Below are 25,808 nucleotides of genomic sequence, written 5' to 3'. Positions count from 1 at the left end.
GAAAGGATCCCAGAGCCTGCAAAGAGGGCTTTCTTTACATTTAGACAGTACCAGGAACTGCCCGAGTGTCGCCTCTCTCCGTCTAACGTTCTCCATGTCATCAAATGCCCGTGTCACCACATTCTTGGCGTCACACATTTGTCTTAGGATTTTGATATGGTTTGGCTGTGTCCCCACCCAAATCTCATCTTGAATTGTAGCTCCCATAATTCCCAAGTGTTGCGGGAGGGACCCAATGGGAGATAATTGAATCATGGGGGTGGTTTCCCCCATACTTTTCTCGTGGTAGTGAATAAGTCTCATGAGATCTGGTGGTTTTATGAGGGAAAACTCCTTTTGCTTGGTTCTCATTCTCTCTCGCCTGCCACCATGATTGTGAGGCCTCCCCAGGCAGGTGCAACTGTAAGTCCATTAAACCTCTTTTTCTGGCTGGGTGTGGTGGCTCACGCCTGTAATCCCGGCACCTTGAGAGGCCGAGGTGGGTGGATCACCTGAGGTCAGGAGTTTGAGACCAGCCTGGCCAACATGGTGAAACCCTGCCTCTACTAAAAATACAAAAATTAGCCAGGCATGGTGGTATGCCCCTGTAATCCCAGCTACATGGGAGGCTGGGGCAGGAGAATTGCTTGAACCCGGGAGGCGGAGGTTGCGGTGAGCCAAGATCGTGCCACCACACTCCAGCCTGGGCAACAGAGCAAGACTCCATCTTAGAAAAAACAAAACAAAAAACAAAGCAAAACAAAATGAAAAAAACAACCACCTCTTTTTCCTTATAAATTACCCAGTCTCAGGTATGTTTTTATCAGCAGTGTGAAAACGGACTAATACACATTTCAACTCCCGACCCAGCCCCTCTTTTGCGTTGCTGAGTTTATGGTGAACATCAGCATTTAAGGTCAGTCATGAACTCCTAGAGGGTTAGAGACTGTGTCTAGTTTCTCCTTAGAATCCTTGAGGCCTAGATTGGGACATATAGTACTTGTTGAATACATAGCAAGGGTGTGTCTTCAGAAGCTTTAAAAAAAATCTATAAAGCCGGGAAATCCCGTATGTCCCTTTACTCTTGTACAGCCTAGCTGACTGGAATTGACTCAGGGGATTGTGGGGGCTTTTACTTTTCCACTCCTGCACCAGCACTACTGTGCTTGCTGAAATGTACTTCCTAGGGCCTTACTCCTAGGACACAGTGGGGAAGGCTGTGCTAGAACATATTAATATGTACATAGTCACTCTCTCGGGTCACCTTTTGTTACTATCTTGCGTGTATATTTTATAAAGTACACAGTATATTAGCATGGCACCTCTAATGTATAGTTTATAAATAAATAATGTACAAATATCAGATTTTTTTCTTTCGCCACTGGGACACACCCTCAGAAAACCTTGGCAGCAGGGCTACCATGTGAGCGCCATGTGCCCACACAGGCCAGGCCCTCCATGAGCGTTGTCTCATCCGCCCCCAGGACGACCTGACAAGGGGGTCACTGACATCACCTGTGAGCTACCGACAGGCAGCCAGGGCCCAGATGTGCCACCACCTGCCCAGGGTCATCCCAGTGGGCAGAGTAATCTGAAGCTGGGCGCCGTGGGTTACCCAACCTGGTCTGGGACGGGTGGCTCATGGCAGGTGCCATCGAGAGGCCTTCTTGAAGCTTGTTTCTCCTGACCAAGCCAAAGGTCCCCACCAGCCTGTCCTGGCACATGGACCCCAGCGATTAATTCCCCTTGCCCTTGTCCCTTGCTAAGCAGGCAAGCAAAACCACAGCCAGTTACACAAACACATCGATTGCATGTCTGGATGGAGAACAGATGTACCTATGCAGCGGCGGGGACATCAACACTCTCATTGATGAGTTGGCCGAGGAATGAGGAATAGCACAAATCAGCTATGGAACATTGACAAACTGGGAGCTAAACTTTGCTTCATGCCTGTGAGGCAGTATTTTGATGAGCGGTGGATGGCCAGTTCTTCCCTGTTCCTACATGCTCCTCAACCACAGTGATGATGAGGATGACAGTGCTAATTACCACGGCAACCAGAACGCTTACTGAGCACAATGAGACAAAGCTATACTTCGGTGAGCACCCCTGTTTACCTTCATAAGAACTTTGTTGTCACCCCCATTTCCAAGGGGTATAACTGAAGCACAAAGAGGTTAAGAAACTTTTCCAAGGTCACAGAGCTAGAAAGAAACATGTCGAGGCAAGTGGGGTGGTCAAATCCTGCAGTGAGTCTCTCTACGCAGAGTAAGCCCCAGAGACGGAGGCTCACCCGGCTGCACAGACAGCCCTCCCTGTGACATTCCCAATGCCAGGGGCCAGATGTTTGTGTCCCCCAAAATTCCTATGTTGAAGCCTAACCCCGATGTGATGGTATTTGGGGGGTAGGGTCTTGGAAGGTGATTAGGTCATTAGGTGGAACCCTCACCAATGGGATTGGTACCCTTAGGAAAGGGGCCTCAGAGAGCTCTGTGGCCCCTTCTGCCATGTGAGGACACATAGAAGGCACCATCTGTGAGAAAGTGGGGCCTTGCCAGACCCCATGTGTCAACCTTGATCTTGGACTCCCTGTGTCTGGAACTGTGAGGAATGAATTTCTGTAGATTATAAGACACCCAGTCTGGGGATTTTGTTATGACAGCTCAAAGGGACTAAGACTCCAGCATGGATGAAGCGGAGGGCCTGGGCTGTCCTTACATGGGCCCAGGTGAGACACAGTGGTGAGTCCTAGCCTGCAGCCTTGCTGTCATGAACACCTGGGAGAAGCCGTCTGCAGGAGGAGGAGCAGCACAGGCAGCTGGGGGGCTCTGGAGAAGTCAGCTTTCTTGCATCAGCAGGTTCTTCCCTTGTAGCCCTGAATTCCATAGCAGCCCCTCAGTCCCTCGCTCCCCCTCATCACATGTTTCTACTGGGCCCAGAGCCGGGACACTGTGACAAACCAGACAGGTGTGGTCATGACCCTCGGGTTCAGCACAGAGAAAAGACAAAACACAAACATCTTTTTCTTGACAGGTTTTAAAACTTAAATCTTGGGGCAGTGACAACACAAAGACTGTTTCTCATAAAATTCGCTTTTGATGACTGGAGAATGTGCGCAAGGCCCTGCTCACCCACCACTGACCAGGCATACCCATGAAGGCACCGCGTGTGCGAGCCTGTGTGTGCGGGCACACCTGTGTGTGCGGGCACGCATGTGCATGTGGGCAGAGGGCCTCCACCATTTCCAAAAATTAAATTCTCATGCAGATGCATTCTCCATTCTAACAGAGAATTGAAGTTCACAAAAATGTTTGATAACAAAAATTTTCTTTTTCACATGGGATAAGACAATGTCTGCCAAGGCTCCCTCAACAGGGGAAAGAGAGTGAGAGAGGGAGATGGAGAGGAGAGAGAGAGAGAATAAATGGATAAATAAATGAATAAAATAGTAGTTGTTGTGATTAATAATTGATTAATTTGCTGCCTGGTGCTTTCTGCTTTCACACCATGGAGATGTGTGTGAAAATAATGTATCAGGCGAGACAGTGGGAATGGGGTTTGAACTCAACACACTGCAGAGAGACGCAAATAACAACCATTATTCACCATTGTCTGCACCAGGCAAAGCAAAATACTCTTACAGGCCTTTCCTAATGTGAGTAATTTTACCCCCAAAAAGCAACATTTATATACTTTCTCTATGACCAATATTGAATTTTCCCACAGCATTTTATCTCAGAGATTTATCACTTCTAGAGCATTGGGGACACAGCTGAGAACGTGACAAAAGCAAAGCACTGCTTTCTGCACTTGATTTCAGGGCTTCAGGGACCCTAGACTGTATACCCTGGGACCAGCACACAGAAGCCTCAATTTGCAAATGGCTGGAGGCTGCACCTCAGACATACCTGCCAGTTTGTGCAATGAGCCCAGCCCTAAACAAGGAGTTTCTCAGGGTCAGACAGGAATCCTGACCTTGGCCCGCAAAAGGCCCATGGAGGAAAGGGGGCCTCACCCAGGGCTTGCCGATGACACCCCATGTAACACGTTGCACAGTGCACAACAGTGGTGGGCCTGGGCCACGTTCACAACAGCAGTTTCCAGAATGAGTTTCTACAATGAGTGCTACCTTCCCCCACTCTCAGACCCCAGCTCAAACTCCGTGTTCACTTACAGACACCAGGTTTCGAGGACAAATAACAAGAGGCTCAGATCTGAGCCACGCCATGGGAGAAACAGTCCAGGGATGAGGGCTCCCTGGACCTGGCACCTGTTAGTACTTTACAGGCACTGGCTTCTCTAATCCCCCATTGGCCCATTCTGGCTCATTCATTTAACTGATATTTATTTTGCACTAAGCACTCGTGAGCTGTGCACACAGTAAGAACTACAGAGGTGAAGCCTTGGTCTCTCAGAGCCCACGTGCTGGTAGAGAGGCTACATGGGCAAAGCCAATGGTATTGGGGTCAGGGACGCTGCCTTAGGGGAAATAAGGTTGGGTGAGAAGTTGCCAAGTGTTGCCACACAGCGGCCAGGTGGCTTCCTGCACTGAGCGATGTTTTAAATGCGGTGGTGCCATGCACACCTCCAGGGACAGCAAGAGTCTCAGGGGCTGTGGTTGGGGTGTGAGGACCATCAAGGAGGCCCATGGGCTGGGTCCAAGGGAGAGGCGGGCTGGGAGAGGGAGGCAGGCCACATGGGGTGGGGCCACAGGCACTAGGGAGGATGTGGCATTCAGTGCCTCAGGGAGCCACTGGAGGGATTTGAGCAAGAGGTGACATTATCCAACTTCCATGGGACCCTGGTCCTGTGGCCACCTGTGTGGAGAATGAACTAGAAATGGGGCAATGGTGGCACAGAGAAACTGCCTAGAGGCCAAGTCCAGGCAGGAGAGCACAGCAAACCATTGCCAGAGAGGAGGGAGTCGGCCGGACCGCCGAACTTCTCCAAGGGGAGCAGAGAGGACTTCAGGGTCATCTGGACATCAGCACAAAGCCAAAAGCTTCGCAGGAGGCTTAGATGTATTGACTGAAATGGGGAAGAGTCCCAGCCCAGAGCACAGATGGGAAGCGAGGTCTGGAGATGTAAGCTGTGCAATGCGCACCAGTCCCCATGTGGATGTCCACAGAGACACCCTGGAGCTTAGGGGCCGTTGGCTGGAGGGACAAATCAGGGATTCATCAGGGTCACAGATGTGTTTAAAGCCACACATCCAACAGGTGCTTACTGACGCTTAGAACCAGGTACCGTGGGATGATGGACACACCACGGGACACAGACAGATACCAGCGTGATCCCCCATACAGACAAAATTAGACAGTCAACAATAAGTAATTGATAGGTAGCAGAGAGACAGAGAATAGAGAATGACAAGAATTAGTGTGAATCTGCAACTCTGTCCCAGCTAGGAAGGAAGGTTCAGGGTTGTCATAGAAGCCAACAATGAGGGACTTCGATCTGACAAGAAGGAAATGGGGCAGGGACAGGGGAGGGACCTGCCCAGGGCCAAGTCCGAGCTTCACAGCACATTCTGTTGGAGGGCATGGACCGGCCCAGCCACAGTGATCCCAGGGATGGAGGGGGCTTTGTGGGTCAAAGCCCAGAGCCTGGCTTTGGCTCAATGAGAAGAGGAACGAGTTAACCAAGAGGAGTGGAATCAGGGGGCTGAAAGGGGGTTCTCTAAAAGATGTGCCCAAGTCCAAATCCCCAGAACCTGTGAAAGTGACCTTATTTGGAAAGTGGATTTTTGCAGAAGTAATTAAGTTAATCTCCAGATGAGGAGATCATCCAGGATTATCCAGATGGGCCCTGCCTGCAATGACTACTATCCTTACACGAAGGGGAGAGGAAGGAGGGAGAGGAGATGGCCATGTGCCCACAGAGGCAGGGCTGGGAGTCTCAGGCCAAGAACACAGGAACCACCAGAAACTGGAAGAGAATGGCTCCTCCTTGGAGCACTCGCAGGGAGCATGACCCTACCCACACTTTGATTTTGGATTTCTAGCTTCCAGAACTGCGAAAGAGTAAATTCTGTGGTCGTAAGCCACCCAGCAGATGATAAAGTGTTACAACAGCCACAAGAGGCTAACACAGCTGGCTGTGACCAGGCCACCTGGCTGAGCAGGAGGCGTCCCCGTGCAGAGCACTCAATCAGAGAAGGAAGGCGCCGGGCGGGATGGACACAGGCGGGAGCCAAGGGTGCTGCTAGATGTGCTTTGATGCCATCTCCAGTGCAGAAACTCTGTGTCTCAACCATGCTGCCACAAAGTGTTTTGAGGGCACATCCGGGCCAGGCCTGAGGCTCCTGAGAGGTGAGATGCAGATTCCAATCCTCTTCTGTTTAAATAAAATGACTGCATTATGCCTTTAACGCCAGGCGTGAGGACACTGCATCTGGATGGCCTAACAATGCCCTAAAGGAAAGTCAAGCTGGGAGACCCTTCTGGGCCAGGGGCTCTCCTCCCCAGGGGCTCTCCTCCCCGTGTGGCTGGTGAGGACAGGAAGAAGTGCTCTCCGAGGTGCACCCTGAGCCAGGCCCTGTGCCAAGGGCTGATGTGGATTAATCCACTCATCCTCAGAGAGGGTCTAGCACAGAGCAGAAAGCTGGCGCTGGCAGCCTGGGTTCAAGTTCCAGCCTGGCACCAACAAGCCACATGGCCATGGCCAGTTATGTGGCCTCCCTATGCCTCAGTTTACACATCTGTAAAATAAGGACTATGATGTCATCAGCCTCATGGGGCTCCTGTGAGGATAAAACATTTCTTGTCACAACCTTAGACCAGCATCCCGGACATAAGAAACACCCGGTAAAGGGCCCTGGCTGTTGACATTGTCAATGTCAAGAGGAAGCAGTTCCCATCTCCCTCTCACCGATGAAAGCACTGTGTCCTGGAGTGGATAAGGGACTTATGGAAGGGCACCCCCAAACCAGGGGCACAGACTATGCCAGTGATTCTCAGCTGGGGGTGATTCTGCCCCTCAGGGGCATGTGGCCAAGTCTGGAGACGTTTTAGGTTGTCTTCCCTGGGGGAATCCAGTGTGGAGAGGCCAGGGATGCTGCAGAATATCCTAATGTGTCCAGGACAGCCCTCTCCCCAGCAGAGAATCGCCTGGCCTCATGCCACTAGTGCTGAGGCTGAGGGACCGTGCTCTAGCCCTTGACCACCCCAACACCAGCTGTTCTCAGAAGTGCACCCACATAGCACCCTTCTGCTGGAAGCTCACAGGTGTTTAAGGGCAAGGATTCCAGGGCCTAATGAGTTTGGAGAACACCACAGGGTCCAGCCTCTTCAGAGACGTTGGTGCCCTCAGGCCAGTGACCAGCTCCTAGTTTCTGCCACAAAGACACTGGCTCTGCGGTGGAAGTCAGCCTTCTCCAAACACACGGGCGACAGCACCCCCATCCCTTTCATGTTTTGCAGCCACATATTCAGAATTGCTTCCTCGGACCCGGTGGAAAGGCTCCAAAGCAGCAGGAAGCGGGAGGCTATGGAGCCCTGGGCTGCCGGTCTGTCCACCCATCACAGTACCCACCGCATGCCTTCAGTACCAGCCAGGGTCAGCACCGATATCTGACGCCCTTTCCTGCTCCCCACAGACACCCAGGGAGACGTGGCCTGACTCTGCCCATGCCTGCAACAGTCACCATGAGATGCTTCCAGGAAGAACAGCAACGAACGCTTCCTGATCCTTCCCTCGCAGGCCAACCACCACGCCGCCCCAGACCCTCCTGGGAGTAACCAGAGGGCCCCGCACAGCCGGTACCAGCTGGGAGGGAAACCCCCTCAGCACTTCCTCCTCCTGGCCTGAGCCTCCTTCTCCCTTCATCACAGGGTGGGGTCTGCAGGCCTCTATCGTCCCGAGCCCCGGAGTCCTCAACGGTAGGATGGAGCAATTACTCTGACCTCGAGAACGCACCATGAGGACAAATATGGAGCTGGCTTCCAAGGACCCTGTGAGCGTCTGCTCCCAAACAAGCATATGCTGCCTGTCCCATTCACAGCACTTCTGAGACAGCCATTTGGGATCAATAGAGCAATCTCTCCTCCTCCCTCTCCCCCTGCTTCCATCTCATCTTGCTTTACTTGTTACAGTTTTTATTTTTTGTGTGTGCTATAACTTCTGTACAATGAGCATCTGTACACCACCTATATAGTGTTTGCCACACCATCCTCAGGGGTGGCATTCTCAAAGTCACTTGCTTCACCACTTTTACATCTTTTTCACATACACATGAAAACTAATGTGCAACTCTCAAAACAATTTCACTGGGGTATTTTCTAATTTCTTGCTCTAAGCCTGGCTGTGCACCCCCACCCCAGCTTGTTTCAGGAGAGGTTCATTTCCAGGGGACACAGCCCCGCTCCTGTTTCTCCCCAGGTGCAGCCCCTCGACCTGTTCCTCCCCCAGGCACGAGCTCTGTCCCCGACCCCCTGGTGACACTAGACCTCTGGCCGAGTTCCCCACACTTAATGGGCCATCCTTTCCTCACCAGAAATAATGGAGTCGTTCAGCGCCTCCTCGTCCTGATACAAAAGCAAGTCGTCCTTGAGTTCAGAATTTATGATCAGGTTCTCCTTGTTCTCCTCAGATTCCTTAGCGGCAGTTCGCTTGTTCTCCGAGGCCCCGTCAAAGCTCCAAGCCTCCTCCCTCTCCTTGCCCCGCTCCACGCTGGACGTTCTTGACAGACGGACATCCAGCCGCTTCTTTGGAGACCCTTTACTTTCTCTTCCTTGAAAACTAAACCAGAAAGATGGTTCAGGTTATAGGTTACCCCCTTCACCCAGAAACCCAGCAGGATTGACTTTGGAGCTTATAATGAATATCACAGAGGCAGCCCCAAAATGCATGCGGCCTCTCGGTTTTTATCCTGGACACACCAGAAGGAGCATGAGGATTTGAGTTCAAGGCAAATGGCTGTTTACAACATGCTGTTTTGAAAAGCACAGAACATGCAAGTAATAAAACCTGCCAAAATATATGCAATCAATTTTCAGGGCGAGGACTTCACAAAAATTGAGAAGGACATTTTGTCTAATATTCCTCCAACCCATACTGTCTCCCGTTACCTATTTTACCTCCAATCTTTCACAGTCCATGAGACACGTGTGATCCAAAATACGAGTAAGCTGCAGGCACAGGCTGCCTTACACTCTTGCCCAGTGACAACTACGAAGCCCTCAGCATCCTGGGACAAAGCGGAACAGCCACTTCTCTCTAAGTCAGTCTCTCCTGCAAAGCTCCCACCCCACCCTGGGTCCTGAGGGGCTCACGCACAGGACTTTGTGGCCAGGTTCCCACAGTGCAAATTCACTGTGCACCCCATCCCAGAATGTGGGAATCAAGATCAGCTATGTAATCTGCAGAGCGAGGTGCAAAATGAAAATGTGACTTCCTTGTTCAGAAGCTATGAGGAATTTCAAGACAGTGACTGTAGAACGGGAGACCCAGCCAGGGCCCTGGGCGTGGCATGAGCTGCACAGCCTGAGGCTGGCCAGGCAGGGATTCTGGCAGCACAGGTCTCCCTCATGGGGCAGGGCCTCACCTGTCCTGGCGGTGCTTCGTGGCCAGTGCCCTGTGCAGCTCCTCAATGACACGGCTTGGGGGAAGAGGCCGGTGGACCGTGGTGAGATGCGGAGACCCCGTGGGTGTGGAGAGCTGGCCCCGGAGGGAAGGGTCGGCACTCTTCATGCTGGAGGCTTGGAAGAGTGCAGCTTGGCCTGGGTTGTGGGAGGAAGCAGCAAGAACATAAGTCTTCAGGAGCTGGGACCAAGGGTTTTGCTGAGACTGGAGACCATGAGCGGAAAGGACGCTCCCCTGCACCTCCAGGAGGCAGCCCCAACTAATGCCAAGATGCTGGACCGGGATCCCTGCTCCCAAAGCTAGAGGCCAGGGTGCATCTCTGTCCAGTTCTGCTCCATCTGTAGGGCACACCCTGTTAGGGGCAGAGCCTTGCAGACGCCAGCACCAGCATCCTCCCTGCAGCGCGTCGGGCTTAGAAAAGCCTCCTTCCTGCTTCTCTGCTATGAATTCAGCTTCCTGAAGCTGCTTCTTGTTCCTGGGAAACCCAGAAGAAACTGTGCAGCCACCCTTCAGCCTGGATGAACACCATGGTCCGCTCTGCCCTCCCCACAGCGTCTGTTCTAGCCCCTTGGGCTTGCACTTCCAGCCCCCAGAAAGTAGGGAATAAATTTCTGGACTCCAACCTTCTCCCTGTATCTCTGCCAGGAGGATCACCCCAGAAGGTGAATTGGATCACTCTCCAATTTTCCTTATGACATGATTCGAACTCATGGCCCAGTCTCAAGGCCCCTGGGGGTGGCCCCACTTGGCTCCCTAGCTGCATCTCCACCTCACTGTCTTCACTCCAGCATGTGAAGATCTCTTCCGTCTTTGAAGGCACCACACTCCCTCCAATCTGAGTCTTTGCATGGGCTGTTCTTTCTGCCTGAAATGCTTCCCCGCTCCTCTGCTAGAATATCATTTCCTTAGAGAGGCCTTGATCAGATCCCCCGTCACCTGTCCCCTGGGACCCGAGCCTGCCCTGACACCTTTCCTCTTACTTGGAGTGAATCACGCTGCCCAGTCTGTTTCTTGCTCCTGGGCAGGCCTGTGTTCACCTTCCTTCCTACAGTTTCCCCAGGCCTGGCACTTAAAACATGGGCAATAAACACTTGTGTACATGAAATGACCTTGAAGGTGATTCTAAACAGGCTTTGCTCAATCAAGTCTAAATGAGTGGGACACCCCCTCCTTCCTTCAATGACAGTCTCCTACATGTCCTCCGGGCCAGCAGGGTGTCAGGTGCCCAGAAGAGCAGAGAGCATGGGCTTTGTCTTCTGCAGATTTGGCCTCTGGTCTTGATCTGCCATTTCCCAGTGTGCAGGACTCTGGGCAAGTCACTGAAGCTCTCAAAGGCGTAGCCTCCTTGCCTGTAAAATGAGACCATCAGCTCCTTTTCAGGAGCCCAGCAGCTGGCACAGGCCCAGAAGCTCTTAGGTGTGCAGCACAAACTCTCATTCCAAAAGCGTCCCGGCAGGACTGGTGCAAACACCAGATCCCTTTAATCCCACCAGGAAAACAACCAGATCTAAACTACCCCATTCCCTAAAAACCAGAAACAAACTTGCAATATAATCCTAGGATGTGGACAGCATCAATAAAAAGTATTCCTCAAAACCCAAAAGGAAACTGTAAACCTCGTGGAGGACTTCAGTTATTTCACTTTCTCCACAAGCACCTGCTTGGCCAGACAACGCCAGGCCACAGGGAAATGGACCAGGCCCTGCCCTCGACTGGTGGAGCCAGACAGAGGCCAGGCAGACCGAGTGCAAATGATTGTAGAGGAGAGGAGGAGACAGAAGGAGAGGGAGAGAAAAGGGCTGGGAGAGAGAGTGGGAGAGGGAGCAGGTGAGAGGGCACCACGCAGATGGGCTGGGAGTACCGGGCTGGTCTGGGGGAGGTGGTAGCTGGTTTGGAAGAGGGAGGTCAGGAAAGGCTTCTCTGCAGAGGGGACCTTTGAGCTGAGACCTGAGAAATGACAAGGAGCCAGCCATGCAAGAAGTGGCCAGGCAGGGCAGGGGCTGCAGGGAGACCCATCCCCAGCTTCCACACACTGTGCTGTCCTCTCCCCACTGGACTCAGCCTCCCCAGGCTGCTCCTGCTCAGGACAGTGCCCCACTCCTGAGCACATGCAGGTGACACTCAGCATCCCCCAGCCCCTCTGTCTCTAACCGTCATTGTCTCTACTCCTCACCCCAGCCGCATGAGGAAGGAATCACTAGCCCTGTTGTACAAGTAGGGAAACTGAGGCAGCGTGGTTTGCCTGCTCTCGCTCAGCTTGGTGGAGCTGGGATCCCACCCAGGTCTCTGCCCCACTGTCAATCACAGATGTGACAACCAGCACTGCCCCCACGGCCCCCATACAGCTTTGCCTGGCTCGCCCCACCCAGCCTATGCAGGGGACTCCCTTGTCACCCCCATTTCACAGATGAGGAAGCTGAGGCTCAGAAGCCACCTCAGGGGCAGGCCGCCAGGAAAAGGCGGGGGCTGAGATCAGCACATTGCACCTAGCTCCACTTATACTTGGCAGAGGCTATGGGACTCCCCTCCTGCAGAGTTGAGTGTCACCAACTGGACCAGATGACAGCAGGTAAAGCAGAGGTAAAAGGGAGAGGGGTAAGCACATCTCCAGGGACCAGGCAGGTGAAACCCGGGAATGCAAGGGACCGCCTGCAATTTCTCCATGGGGGCAGCCTGGGGACCACAGCACACAGAGGATAACCTGCCCACCTTAATGGGCCTGTAGTGACTCAGAAGGTGATGAGAGATAAAGACTTTTCCAGAAAGTCCAGGAATTTGGCCTATGAACCAGGAAGCAAGCCCTCATCAGAGACACCAAATCTGCCAGCACCTTGGTCTTGGACTTCCAGCCTCTAGAAAAGTGAGGAATAAATTTCTGTGGTTTATAAGGCATTCAGATGAATGAAGACACCTGCAGTCCTGCCTTGGGTGGAGATTCAGTTGGGCCAGGGTCCCTCCTGCAGCAAGGGAAGCCCAGGTAAGGAGACTTTCTTCTTTGCTGCCATCTAGTGTTCACATGCTGAAGCACATGAATCTTTTCCCAAAGGAAAAGGAAAAAGAGGAACTGAGAAAATTAAATCAAAGTCACCAAAATGTAGTCTGTGCAGTAAGAAGCCAGGCCAGGGCCCATAGCTTGGAACCACCCTCCTCCACCTCCCAGTCTCAATTCAATCCCTATGGAAACGCATAAGTGTCAGAGTATCCCCTGATGTCCTTGCAACTGAGGGCAGGGCGGAAGCCAGAAGTGTCCGCAGACTGCGGACAGAACGCCAGAATTTAGGGCACGTGGAGTCAGAGTGAAGACCTGTGCCGTCTGAGGCCTGACCTTCCCAAGCTCGGGAGAGGCAGGAAACTCCCTGGGTTACCAAGCTATTGAGGGCCAGGAACAAATTATACATTCGCCAGAATAAAATGAGGTGGATGGTGGCTAACTGAATGGACTTTAAATGGTTTTAGGTTTCAATGGAGGAAAAAGGGAGCTATCACAAAGACAATAACAAAACGCAAAGTAGCACAGTTTTGCCTCAAACTTTGTACTATAATTTATGTGGCCATGTCGCACAAAGACTGAATATTTGGATTCATCTACAGAGATGTAGAAAGATGCAGAAAGCAGACAGACAGGGTTCAGAACACGCATGCACTCATTCACTCATTCATTCATCCATCCAACCATCATCTGCACTTGCTGAGTGCCTGCTGTATGCCCTGTACTATGCCTGCACTTGGATTTGATGGTGAACACAGATGTGTGGCCGGCTTTCAGGGACTACTGTCTTGGGGGGCAGGTGGTTACAGAGAGGCAAACCATCCAACAGACAAGGCATGTATGGCTCCTTGGGCAGCCCAAAGCAACAGAACAACTCTCAAAGTTTTGGAGACCAGAAGTTTGAAATCAAGATGCTGGCAGGGTTGGTTCCTTCTGAGGCCGTGAGGGAGATGCCGTCCCAGGCCTCTCTCCCTGGAAAATTCTTGGCGTTCTGTGGATGCATCAGTCCCATCCCTGTGTGTCCTGTTCTGCTTCTCACATGGACACTGTCATTGGATTCAGGGCCTAATCTAATCCAGCATGAGCTCAGCTTGATCTTTAACTTAATGGCAGTTGAGAGACCCTTATTCCAAACAAGGTCATGTTCTGAGGTTCCAGGTAGATGGGAATTTTGGGGTGACACCATTCAACCCACTAAACAAGGTGGGGCAATGTGGTAAATGCTGGAAGATGGGGCACGTGGTGCTATGAGGTCAGGGGTCAGGGCTGGCTCCCCTGGAGGAGAAACAGCTTGAGCTGTGGTCCCAAGCATGTAAAGGTACTGAGCAGGCAAAGCAGGAAAGGAGAATGTTCTGGCAGGGAGAACAGCTGGGGCCAAGTCTCAGGGTGGTGGGGTAGAGGGGGCGCCCCCTCACTCATCCCTCCATCCACCCAGCAGCACATTCTCCCACAAACCAACACTACTTGGGGAACCACAGGGCACCACAGCCCCACATCTAACCCACCCAGAACATCTGCAGTCCCAGCTAAAGAGGCCCCCTGTGGGGTGCATCTCACCTCCACTGTTTCTGTGGTGTCTGGCTGAGAATCATCAGTTAGATTGGAATACTTAATTCGTGTTAGGTGTACAAGGAAAATGCCCCACTGAAAGCATTTTCCACCCAAGAATCACCCCCAGGTTGAACATTCACCCCATAAGGGGCAGTAAGGTCCCCAGAAAAGAGCCAGGGGCTGGGACCCAGCCCTTCCGAGATCATGCCCGGGCTCTCCCTGTCCCAGCAGCTGACACCTCTTCCAAAAGGTGGCAGTTCCCTCTTTCATGAAAACTGGGAAGAAGCACGATGAGGATTAGGTGAGATCGCAGAGGGGAGGGCACCAGCCCCTGGCCACACGTGTGGTAGCAACAAGCTTTGGACCCAAAAACTCAGTTCAAAAGTCTCAGTCATTTCCAGGACCTGGGACAAGTTACTGGAGTTTCCTGAGCCTGTTTTCTCAACCATAAATGGGGCACCTCATGCCTACCCAACAAATGGCATTTCTTGATGGTGGTTAATCATTGGTTAGGTGATTGTAACAAAACTGTCAAACTCTGCTATGTGTCATGTTTCACGCCCACAGCCGTCAAAGACAGCACGCGAGGCTTTACTCTGAAAAGTCATTATCTCTTGATAAACAGCCTACTTTTTCCCTGAGACCATCAATGTGTCCTGTTTGCAGCAGTAAATTCCAGACAAAAAATACCTAAGCTTGCAAAGTAATTATCTCTACTTGCTAGGATTATTCTGCCAGTGTGACAAAAGCTACATAAGTGTATGACTGTGGGGGCCTCTATCCAGCTGTGCACCCCTATCTGACCACCAATGTCTGCTGTTTACTCCTGGCTCTGCCTTGCTGGACAGAACTCATTGGAAAGTGAAACAGCAAAACAGAGACCAGCAGAGAGAGGGAGGGAGGAAGGGAGAGAGACTGAAAGAGACTGAGACTCAGAGAAAAGCACAAAGAGAAAGACAGACACATGAACATCCAGAAAGAATGGAACGGAACGGAACAGAATGGAATGCAACAGAAAGGAACGGAAAGGAATGGAAAGGAAAGGAATGGAATGGAATGGAAAGGAAAGGAATGGAACAGAAAGGAAAAGAAAAGAAAAAAGAAAAAGAAAAGCCAGCCAAGCTAAAGCCAAACCCCATCCTGGGAACTGGCCACATCTCTTGCATTCAGGTCCTGGAAGATGCCCCCTTTGACTCCTGCAAAGAGACTCCCCTGTTTGCTTGAGGGAGCCTAGGCAGTCTACTCTTGACAACCACAGTTTCCTTGGTAAGATCTACTCCTCTGGGCCTGCCCTGAGCCCCAGTCACAGAAGCTAATGATGAGAACCAGCCCATAGTGGGTGCCCAATCAAGACTGATTGAAGGGATGGATGGATGGATGGATGGATGGATGGATGGATGGATGGATGGATGGATGGATGGATGGGTGGGTGGATGGGTAGATGGGTGGATGGGTGGATGGGTGGATGGATGAATGCATGAGTGAATGGGTGAATAAATAGACAGATGATGGATGGATGGATGGATGGGGCAGAGAAAGGAAAGAGGATGGACAGGATGCATGTGGACCCACCTGTGACATTTTTTGTGGTTTTGGAGCTTGCCTTGGGTGGTGGAGTGGGCAGCAGTGGGGGGCTGGGGAGCTGGCCCACGGATCTCTCCAGAGGTCTGGGAGGACTGTCCAGGGAGTCAGCCCCAGCTAAGGCTTGGGAGAGCTCATTGGTGGTGGGCAGGAGGCTGCCAGCGTCTGCTTCTTCACCACTGGATGCAGATGGCATCTTGGCTGGTTCAAAGGCAAAGCAGAGAGTTCAAAAACATGTTTCCTCTGACAGCAGTGGAAGTAAGAGAGCAAAGCAAGAGGGTTTGGTGAGATGGGGTCGTGAAGAGCATACAGAGCAGTGACCTCACACAGGCACTTGACTTCCTGCAAGTTCACCTCTCAATAGAGCCATAAGAAGCAGAGAGAGGAGGATGGAGAGAGAGAAGTCATTTCAATAATATGAGGGATTCCATTCTTTTTTCCACATGAGAGGTCCATGCCACAGCTCCTACCTCACCTAGGAGCAGTGTTCTCCATACCAGGTTTTGGAGTCAGACACACCCAGGCTCAAGTGGTCTCTGAATTTACTCTTGGACTTTAAGTTACTAAATCTCTCCAAAACTCCATTTACTCACACATGGCATTGTGTTAACAATAGCTCCTCACAGGATTGTTTCTCAGTTTAAGCAAGAAGTGGCCATGACACAGTGTAACCCCCCAGTCCAGCAGCTCTCATTCTTATTTGTCTGTTTGCAGCAGCCCTAACATCTGGCATGCCAGCCTAGAGTGGGAGTGAGGATAGGAAGGATTGACTTGGAGGAAGGGTCAGGCCACCCAGAACCCTCATCCCTCCCTTTCTAGCTGCTCATTCAGGCTCCATCCACCTCCTTCACAACCACCCCTCAGCCTGCCCATCCCCAGCTTTCCCTCAACCTATCAATCCTTCCCTTTCTTATTTCTCTTTTTGCCTGGTTTGGGTTCCATCATCCATTATTTCAACAACAATCTGACCAACAGTCCCTAAGTCCTTTGCCTGGATTCCTTTCCATTTAACTCTCTGGAAAAGTTTCATCTGGGGATGAAGCTGCCACTTGTCTGCTCCTGCCCTTGCCTACTATTGCAGGAGGAAGAGCCTATGGAGTCCACTTCAGGAAGAACTGTCACTCTGCAGGACCCGTGGCCAGGAACTTCCTCCTGCAGGTGCTCTGCATGACTGCTCAAGCCCTTTCTGTCCCTTCCCCACCTCCAGCTTCCCACCTTTGCCTGCTCCTACCACACAGCTTCACCTCCAGCTTTACAGGGGAAACTGAAGTCATTTAGACTGGGACTCCTCTTGGATTTCTGACTCAAATGCAAACTGCTGTCCCCAGCATCTCTATTCTTCCTTCCCTCTGATCCAAGAGAGATGGTCTCCCTGGGACCAGCACTCCCTCACTTCCTGCCCTCTCAGCACACTCTTGAGTGCTAAGGCCTGTGGAAGGCACCTGGCATACATCGTCTTATTCAGTTTTTACAACTACCCAATGAAGAACACACGAACACTCTCCCCACTGTATGTCTAAGGGAAAAGCCTAGTGGAGCTGGAGCTTGTCCTTGGGTCACTGTGTTAGCTCCTATGGGGTTCATTCATCTATCAGCTGCTGTTTCCAGAGGTACCCAGGAACTGTTGGGTGCTGTCCATGGTGCTGAAAACACAGTGGTCAGGGGAGGGGGTGTTACAACAGGCCTAATTCCTGCCTGCAGAGAGCCTCCAGCTAAACACCAGATGCAAATATTGCATGCCCCTTGTATCCCATTAGCTATCATTAGTTTCTGTTCCTTTATTGGCTATGTTGGAAGTTTTAAACTCTCATTCCCAGCCCTTTCTTATGTTAAGTTCATGACAATGGAGTCCTTATCTCAGAAGGGCCAGCCCTCCTAATGCCTGGAGAACAAAATCTCTGAAAGCAGAGATGGAGTATGTGTTGTTCTCCCTCAACAACACATACTCCAACTGCAGAGGGCAGACTCAGCTCTGTGTTATGAAGTTGGCCTGAACTGAGAACAACCATTACAATTGGCTCTATACTCTTGTTCTGCATGGATACCCACATGAAAATGCTGTTTTCATTTTATTTTTCTTATTACATTAAACTGTCCTCAAAAGTGTTACTTGTTAAAAAGGGTTTAAGACTCCTATGCTTTGAGACTGTCATTATGTCATCTGACTTGTAACCTATAATGTCTAATAGTCTACAACTCTGATTAGTTGTTTCAGTTAGTAAGTTTTGCCCTGATAATAACATCAAAGTAAATATTTTATGCTTTCTAGGTAAAAATAGTTGTGAGGTGTCCTTGTTAAGCCACAGGTAAGCATAGAAATGCCCATTTTCTCTATGTAGGTTCCAGTTATAACTTTGCGGAGTTTTCTGTCTTGTGTAAATCAGCACAGGCAAGTGGACACCCTCATTCTTGGGACACCACATTTCACAGCCCATTTCCTCGGCAGCCAAGCTCCTGGCCAAGACCACGAGGCATGGGGTGAGCTCTCAGTAGCCAGCCCAGGCCTAGTTTTCTTCTAAGAAGTTTCCTCCTGGGGGATCCCACCCCTTTTCAGATATTCACACATCTATTATTCTGAAGCCCTTTAATGTGGTCCTTGCATCCACACCCTGCTTTGATTGTTTGGGTTTACAGGACTTCTTGTTCCTGATTGCTTCTTTGTGAATGGGTCACGCTCTCAGGGTACTGGTCACCCAGCACATTTCCAAAGTCCTGCTTTTGGGAGACAGAGATGTCATGGAAATGGCTCACCTGGCCTCAGTTACACCAGTATCCAGCATCCACCACCTTCCTCCATGTGTTTGACCTATTTACAGATGAGTGACTTTGGTCTCCACCTTGCTTAGTGAGTCTCAGTCTCCTCATCTGTACAAATATCTGTATAAAATACCCGACCCTGCCCACTACTAGGGTGGAAAGGCCAACATGAGACCATGGTGGGGAAGGTTTGTCTAGAGCTACTCAGCACTCCTCTGACTCATCTCCTCCAGGACAATGTGGCCAGCATCTGAACCAGGCTCCAAGGGTCTGCTCGGAGGTGCCACCAAAGAAAGCATTACCGGGGAGGAAGAGCAGCCTGGGGTCAGTGTCCCTACTCCTGGGTCAGCCCCAGCCAATCATCTGGATCTATCTTCTATGTCTGATCTCCACATAAGACTTCACTAGATAAGCACTGACTTGGGCCAGGTCCACATCCCTCTGAGCTATTGACAGGTTGTCCCCCTTGGCCTGCATCACTGACTTATCCTTCTTTTCAGGATCCCAACGAGATCTAAAATATTCTACCCAAAACCAAACCAAACACTCTTGACCTCGTGTACACTCCCAGCTTAGTTACAATTATCTGCTCCTTTGAAAAATAAACTTATGAAAGATGACCTTTAACACTGTGTCTCCACCCAGCAAGGCCTGGCCCCCTCACTGAGCCAGGGCCACCCCACTCAGCCATACACGATCTTTAACACTTTCCCCTCTGGCTTCCTGACACATACTCTCCTGGTTCTCCCCTGGAGCCCTGGCCACCTCTGCTCAGCCTCTCTGGCAGGTCCCACCTCCTGCATCTGAATGTCCACCTGGGCTGCCCCAGGATGCAGGCCTAGGTCCTCTTCCTTGTTTAACCTTCTCACAGGTCATTTTCATCCACTCCTCTGGCTTCAGAACTGATTCCATTTCTCTGTTAACCCTGGACCATTTCTCTGAGCTCCAGACTCATATGTTACCAGCTGGCCACATTGGCATCTCCATCTGGAGGCCAGTCACATCCAAACTTGAATCTTGGTCCCCACAACAAATTCTCCTGAGCCTTCCCTTCCCTCTTACTCATTCAACCATCAACCCATCTTGCAAATGTTATTGAACAACCATGGGTTCCAGGCACTATTCTAGAAGCTGTGGACATGGCACTAATCCAGACAGATCCCTACTGTATTAGTCTCTTCTTACACTGCTAAAAATAACTGCCCAAGACTGGGTAACTTATAAAGAAAAGAGGTTTAATTGGCTCACAGTTCAGCATGGCTGGGGAGGCCTCAGGAAACTTACAATCATGGCAGAAGGCAAAGGCGAAGCAAGCACCTTCTTCACAAGGTGACAGGAGGGAGATGTACCGTGAAGGGGGAAGAGTCCCTTATAAAACCATCAGATCTTGTGAGAACTCACTATTGTGAGAATAGCATGGAGGAAACTGCCCCCTGTGATTCAGTTGTCCCCACCTGGCCTCTCCCATGACACGTGGAGATTATGGGGATTGTGGGGATTACAATTCAAGATGAGATTTTGAGTGGGGACACAGCCAAACCATATCACCTACTTTCACCAGGTTCAGTGCTCCATGACCCACCAACTGTCCAGCCAGACCAGATGCCCCATGCCATCCTTCTCTTGTCCCTCTCCACCCTGTACCCACCCCTTATATCTAATTCCCAGACAAGTCTCATGAACTCTACTTCCAAAATATTTCTCAGAAATATCCACGTTTCCCAGTGTGAGCTGTCAGAACTTCTGCCTGGGCCTCCTCACCAGCCTCCCAGCTCCTGGCAATGCTTCCCACCCCAGTGGAAACCCATTCTCCAAACCAGGGTTTGGCAGGCCTTTCCTGCAGAGGGCCAGGTAGAAAATATTTCCAGCTTGGGCCACGCGGTCTTTGTTGCTATTACAGTCTCTGATAGTATGGAGAACTCTGGAAGGCTAGCCAATCCAAACTACATCTCTCCTTGTTTCACAGCAAAGTAGATGTGCAGCTACCCTGACCCTCGGTAGTACCCAGTAGCACTTTCCGAGATGATGGACACGTTTCTTCCTTGTCCATATGGTGGCCACTAGACCCTCATGACCACTGAACACTGGACAAGTGGCTGGAGTGACAAACAAGCTTACATTTTAATTATTTCAAACAGCCACATGGCTAGTGGCTACTGCACTGGACAGGGGAGCTCTGGATTTCCCAGGACTGAGTCAATGGTCATAGTGCCACTGCCTTAAGGCACAGGGTAAAGGGTAAGTCTCTGAGGTCCCCTCATTCCACCTGCCCAAGATGGGACTCTGGGTTCCCCACCCTTCACCCTGATGGCCATGAGACTCACCGCACCAGCTATGCTGACCAAAACCCTCCTCCAAAGTCTCCCCCAAAACATCCATCCTCACCACACACTGAACCCTCACATCCTTGGCCTGCCTGATGGCTCTAAGAACAGGAGACAGTTTTCAGCATCTCCTCTCTCCCTCCCTCCTCCCCATCTTCCCTCTCCTCCCTGACACCACCCTCTGCATCTCATGTGAGTGTGCAGCCACCGTTGTATTTCGGAATCTTGTCAAAACTGAAATTGCAACATCTGTTAACATCTCAAGTGCTGAACCAATTTTTTAAAAAGTGGAAGAAGACACTGGTTCCCTGCATTTGGGGGACCCCTCCCTTGGGGCTGGATCAGCAGAGGCTCCCTCTTACCAAATGCAGTCTCAACCAGAGGCTTCTACACTGTACAAACCCCAACGCAGGGGTCAGGGCTAGAAATGGAAATACCTGAAGCTCAACCACAGCGCCACAAGTTCACGACCTACTGGTACCTCTTTGCTAAGCATGTTCCACTGACATCCTTCTGTGTAATCCTCACTTATTTTCCAGAGCAGGGGCTGATAAACATTTTCTATTCAGATGCAGACAGTAAACATTTTTGGCTTTCCAGGCTAAGAGGCAAAATCAAGAATATTATGTAGGAACTTAAACAAGAAGAGGAAAAACTCTGCCCTGCCACTTGCCTCGAGTGGCCTACCAGGGCAGGGGGCACACTTTGCAGCCAGTTACCACCCACTGAAGACATTCTGGAGTTCAAGGGTGGCCAGCCCAAGGATGGACGTGGTGAGCCATGGTCACTTGTACTCCACCCCCGTACACCCAGCACATCCTTGGTCTCAGCTTGGGCAGCTGGCTGTGGGCCAAATGGCTCACCAACTCCCAGATGAGGTTCCTCCACTCAGTGCCCAGCAGTTGCCCAGAGCCCAGGCCCCAGGGGTAGCTGGGACCAGCATAGGCCCCAGGCAGAGGTGAAGGGCAGCCACCAGCTGGGAGACAGGAGCAGGGTGCAGGGAGGGAGGCACCTCACCGTGGTCTCCTGGCTCCCAGGACCTGCCCACTAGAGCAGTGCTCCACGGCCATGCAGACACAGACATGGGCAGTATCTGACTTGCAGCCTGCAGTTTGACAGTCCCTGTTCTAGACTCACATTCCAGAACATTCCAGAAGCAGAACAAATGTTTGTCTCCTGTTTGGCTCTAGAGTTTAGGCTGTAGAGTGGTATGGTGAAGATCAAACCCAGTCCTGCCACTGGGTTTGATCTGTTTTTATGCTCTATGGCCTGGGAAAGTGACTTAACCTCTCTGGGCTCTGTTTTCTTATCCAAAAATATGGGGCTGTTAAAAGATAATAGAGTGCACACAGAACATGCTCCCTGAGTGTCACTCTCCTTTTTAATTAGTACACTCGTGGGAAGGCCAGAACTCAGCCCCTGTCCCATAGTAGAAACACTGAAGAGGACCCTGTTCCCATTTGTGTCAAAACACGAGATCCTTCTGGGCTTTGTAGGGAATGCTCTGTTGCTGGTGTGGCACTTATCAGTCCGTTTTCATGCTGCTGATAAAGACATACCTGAGACTGAGCAATTTATAAAGAAAAAGAGGTTTAATGGACTCATAGTTCCATATAGCTGGGGAGGCCTCACAATCATGGCAGAAGGCAAAGGGCACATCTTACATGGTGGCAGACAAGAGAATGAGAACGAAGCAAAAGGGGTTTTCCCTTATAAAACCATCAGATCTCACGAGGCTTATTCACTACCATGAGAACAGTACTGGGGAACTGCCCCCATGATTCAGTGATCTCCCACCAGGTCCCTCCCACAACACGTGGGAATTATGGGAGCTACAATTCAAGTTGAGATTTGGATGGGGACACAGCCAAACCATATCAAGCACCATCCAAACAAAACCAGGAAAAGCAAAATCGCCCCAAATACAAAAGCCCAAAGTCAACCCAAATCACCAAACCAAAGGCTCAAGGAAAATAATGGTCAAAATCATTGACAGTGTCCTCCTCCTGAGAGATGTGCAATATTCAGATGTATCCCCTGCCACCCACACTCATCATGGTTGGGGCACGGGGAAGCAGCAACTCCAGTCCTGGATGTTGCCACCTGGATGCCAGGAGTGACCCAAGACAGCCCCTTGTGCTTTTTGATGACCCCTCTCCCCCACCCCCAGCAAAGCTCATGGGAGGTTTGCTTTTTAAGAGAAAGCAGCTGACCTTTCAGGACAGCAGTGAGCTCCACTGCAGACACCCCAGGGGCTCCTGCAGGTGTAGACCATCACCCACGGGGCACCACGTTCTGGGCCCCCATGAGGTTTTCCTGAACTTGTCCAAGGTCAAGGAGAGAAGCAGGGCCCAGGTTCCAGCACTCACATGACACATTTGCCACTTGAGGATCTGGCTTTGTCTGCCATTAGATGACATCTGCCTGTCATGGAATTACCCACAACACAGAGCGACTGGGCCCAGACGTGGGCAGCTCCCTTGGGTGCTGAGGTGCAGAATGTGGGAAGAGAAGACAGCATCAGACACACAGCATCAAACAGCTGGTCCCCCTGAGCTCTGCAGTAGAAACCGGAGACCTAGGACCACGTTGCCTCACATGGCCTCAGGCTTTAACTCCTTCTATCAGAAAATACTGAAGCCCAAAGCAGAAGATTAAAAGTCAGTAACACAGGGGTTGGCTCCAAAGACTAGGCTCTTAACCTTCATGGAAGGGGTTGCAAACTCCAACACCCATCTGCAGGGACAGACTCTGTTCAGCTCCAGCGACCCTGGCTGTGTGGGAACAGGGATCCAGTGGGGCCTGAACTTTGATGACTGAAAAGAAACTGCACATCTGGATTTCTGTGAACACTCTTGATTTTTAAACATTGGCTTGCAAATTTTTAACCAATGCTTTTAATGTCCCTGTGTTAAGTTACACCCTGTTTATAGGGATGTTGCTCATGGCCAAGCTTCTGAACATTGACCTGGTGTTGTGGAGGTGAACGATGTCCCTGGCGCAGGGTCCCTGGTGCAGGATCCCAGGCCTGCAGGGCCGGATGAGGCCTCGGGGTTGTCCCAGCCATAGCAAACTGCAGGTGGCCCCACATCCCAAAACACACGTGCTACTAGAGAGAGGGCCTCTCTGGGAGCATCTGTAGGCAGCTAAGTACTGCGTTAGTGTGTCCCTTTCCAAGGGTTGTTTCTGACAATGAAGACGACAGATGACAATGATGACGACAACGATAATGGTGAGAGTAACAGTGACACTACAGTAGCAGCAGCAGACACTTTCCAAGTGCTTGGTGTGGGTTAGGATGGAGATAAGTCTTTTCTGGGGATCACGTAATTTAATTTTAGCAATGCTGGGAGGTCAGTGTGGCTACTATCCTCATTTTACAGTGGATCAAACAGGATCAGAAAGGTTAAGTTACTTGCCCATGGCCCCACAGCTCAGTAAGGAGTTCAGCCATGTGCCTCAAAACCCAGGTCGGCCTGGTGTCAAAGATGTTGCCCTCTGTTTCCAGTTATTTAGACCAGTTATTCGACTTGTGTGCCAGCATTTTATCATGGGCGTGAGATATCCAGGGGCTGCTTCCAGGGCTAAGTAAGCTAATGAATGTGCAGTCATTAGTAGAGCACGCTCCCCGACCCTGCATGCAGGCAGCCACTTGTGTCACCTCTTGTTATCCCCAGCATGATGACAAATGTCACTAACTGCTAATAAGCCAGCTGCATCCCTAAGGAATGGAATGGTCTTTCTTAAACCAGACTTGTGGTTCCTGCTTCAGACGTTTTAGACATTCCTCTGTACTTTCTATACTTTTGTTTGCTATATTTTACTTTAAGTGAATTTACATTTTTATCTGTTTATAAGAAAAAGCAAATCTCTATCATTGCCCAAAATGAGAAGCCAATACTACTTGCCCTAATTACTGACAAGTATTTTCATTATTAATGTTTAAACATTTTCATTATTAATGTTTAGACATTTTCATGATTAATTAAACATTAATAATGTTTTCTCACTGTCTGTCCACATGCCATTCACAAGAAGTCATCTCACAAACCCCAGGGGCACAAGACCCACACTGGGAAAGCCGGGAATGAGACAAGTCCCCGGGGAACCACGCACAGCTCCAGTCTCCCCCAGGTCTTGCTGGGTCACCAGCACAGCACTTCCTACAAGGCTCCATCCCTGGGGGTTCCAGCTGCCCTCAGGGAAAACCTGCTAGGCCTCTTCTCTCTCTCCAATCTGTGGGCTGTTTATTTTAAATTTTTTTTGAAACAGGGTCTGGCTCTGTCGCCCAGACTGGAGTGCAGTGGTGTGATCACGGCTCTCTGCAGCCTTGACCTCCCAGGCTCAGGCTATCCTCCTGCCTCAGCTTCATGAGTAGCTAGGACTACAGGTGTGTGCCCACACACTCAGCTAATTAAAACCAAAAACAAAAAACAAAACTTTTTTGTAGAGATGGTGTCATGCTATGCTGTCCAGGATGACTTTGAACTCCTAGGTTCAAACAATTCTCCCGTCTTGGCTTCCCAAAGTGCTGGAATGATACGTGTGACCCACCTCACCGGGCCCTGGATTGTTTTTAATCAATAAAGTTCCACTGACAAGAGCCCCACCCTTTCACCATTGACGCTGCTTTTGTGCTATGAGGGCAGAGGAGAGTGGCTGCGTCAGACACCTCCAGCCTGCAGAGCTGATGCTCTTTCCTCTCTGGCCCTTTACAGAAAAAGTGTGTGTTCCTGTCCCCTGTCTTTGCATGTCATTCCCCTTTCTGGGATGCTCTGCACCTCACTCTCTGCCCAGCTGATTCCCACTCGTCCCTCAGGCCTCACTCAGGAGAGGGTCCTTGATACAAATGTGTAATCTCAACAGACCCACTCTGCTCTCAGGAACCCATCCCCACACCCAGCATCTGGAGAGAGAGCGAGAGCGTGTCTGAGGTCAGAAGAGGATGCTGAGGAGAGCAGGCACAGGCCCTGAGCTGAGCTACAGAAATCACTGCCAAGGAGAAGTGTGAGCCCCAGCAGGGGCTGGGAGCAGCAGCCTTGCCT

The 25,808-nt window shown here is 50.9% G+C and overlaps 1 protein-coding gene across 7 annotated transcripts in view; it reads right to left on the bottom strand.

The window, feature by feature from the left end:
* PHACTR3 (phosphatase and actin regulator 3) overlaps positions 1–25,808 on the bottom strand; it is a 280,608-nt gene that overhangs the window by 65,700 nt on the left and 189,100 nt on the right. For 5 of the 7 annotated variants that reach the window (XM_054467832.1, XM_054467833.2, XM_054467831.1 and 2 more), the window contains exons 5-7: positions 15,674–15,883; positions 9,524–9,698; positions 8,471–8,718 (exon numbers count right to left, since the gene is read on the bottom strand). In XM_054467832.1, coding sequence (XP_054323807.1) covers positions 8,471–8,718; positions 9,524–9,698; positions 15,674–15,883 — 633 coding nt within the window. The remainder of the gene's footprint in view (positions 1–8,470; positions 8,719–9,523; positions 9,699–15,673; positions 15,884–25,808) is intronic. The other 2 variants (XM_054467836.1, XM_054467835.2) reach the window with 1 other exon arrangement.

The sequence above is a fragment of the Pongo pygmaeus genome, chromosome 21 (assembly GCF_028885625.2).
Source record: "Pongo pygmaeus isolate AG05252 chromosome 21, NHGRI_mPonPyg2-v2.0_pri, whole genome shotgun sequence".
In the NCBI taxonomy this organism is placed as follows: Eukaryota; Metazoa; Chordata; class Mammalia; order Primates; family Hominidae; genus Pongo; species Pongo pygmaeus.
The sequence above is the reverse complement of the archived record's forward strand: the minus strand, read 5'-3'. Positions and strand labels throughout refer to the sequence as shown.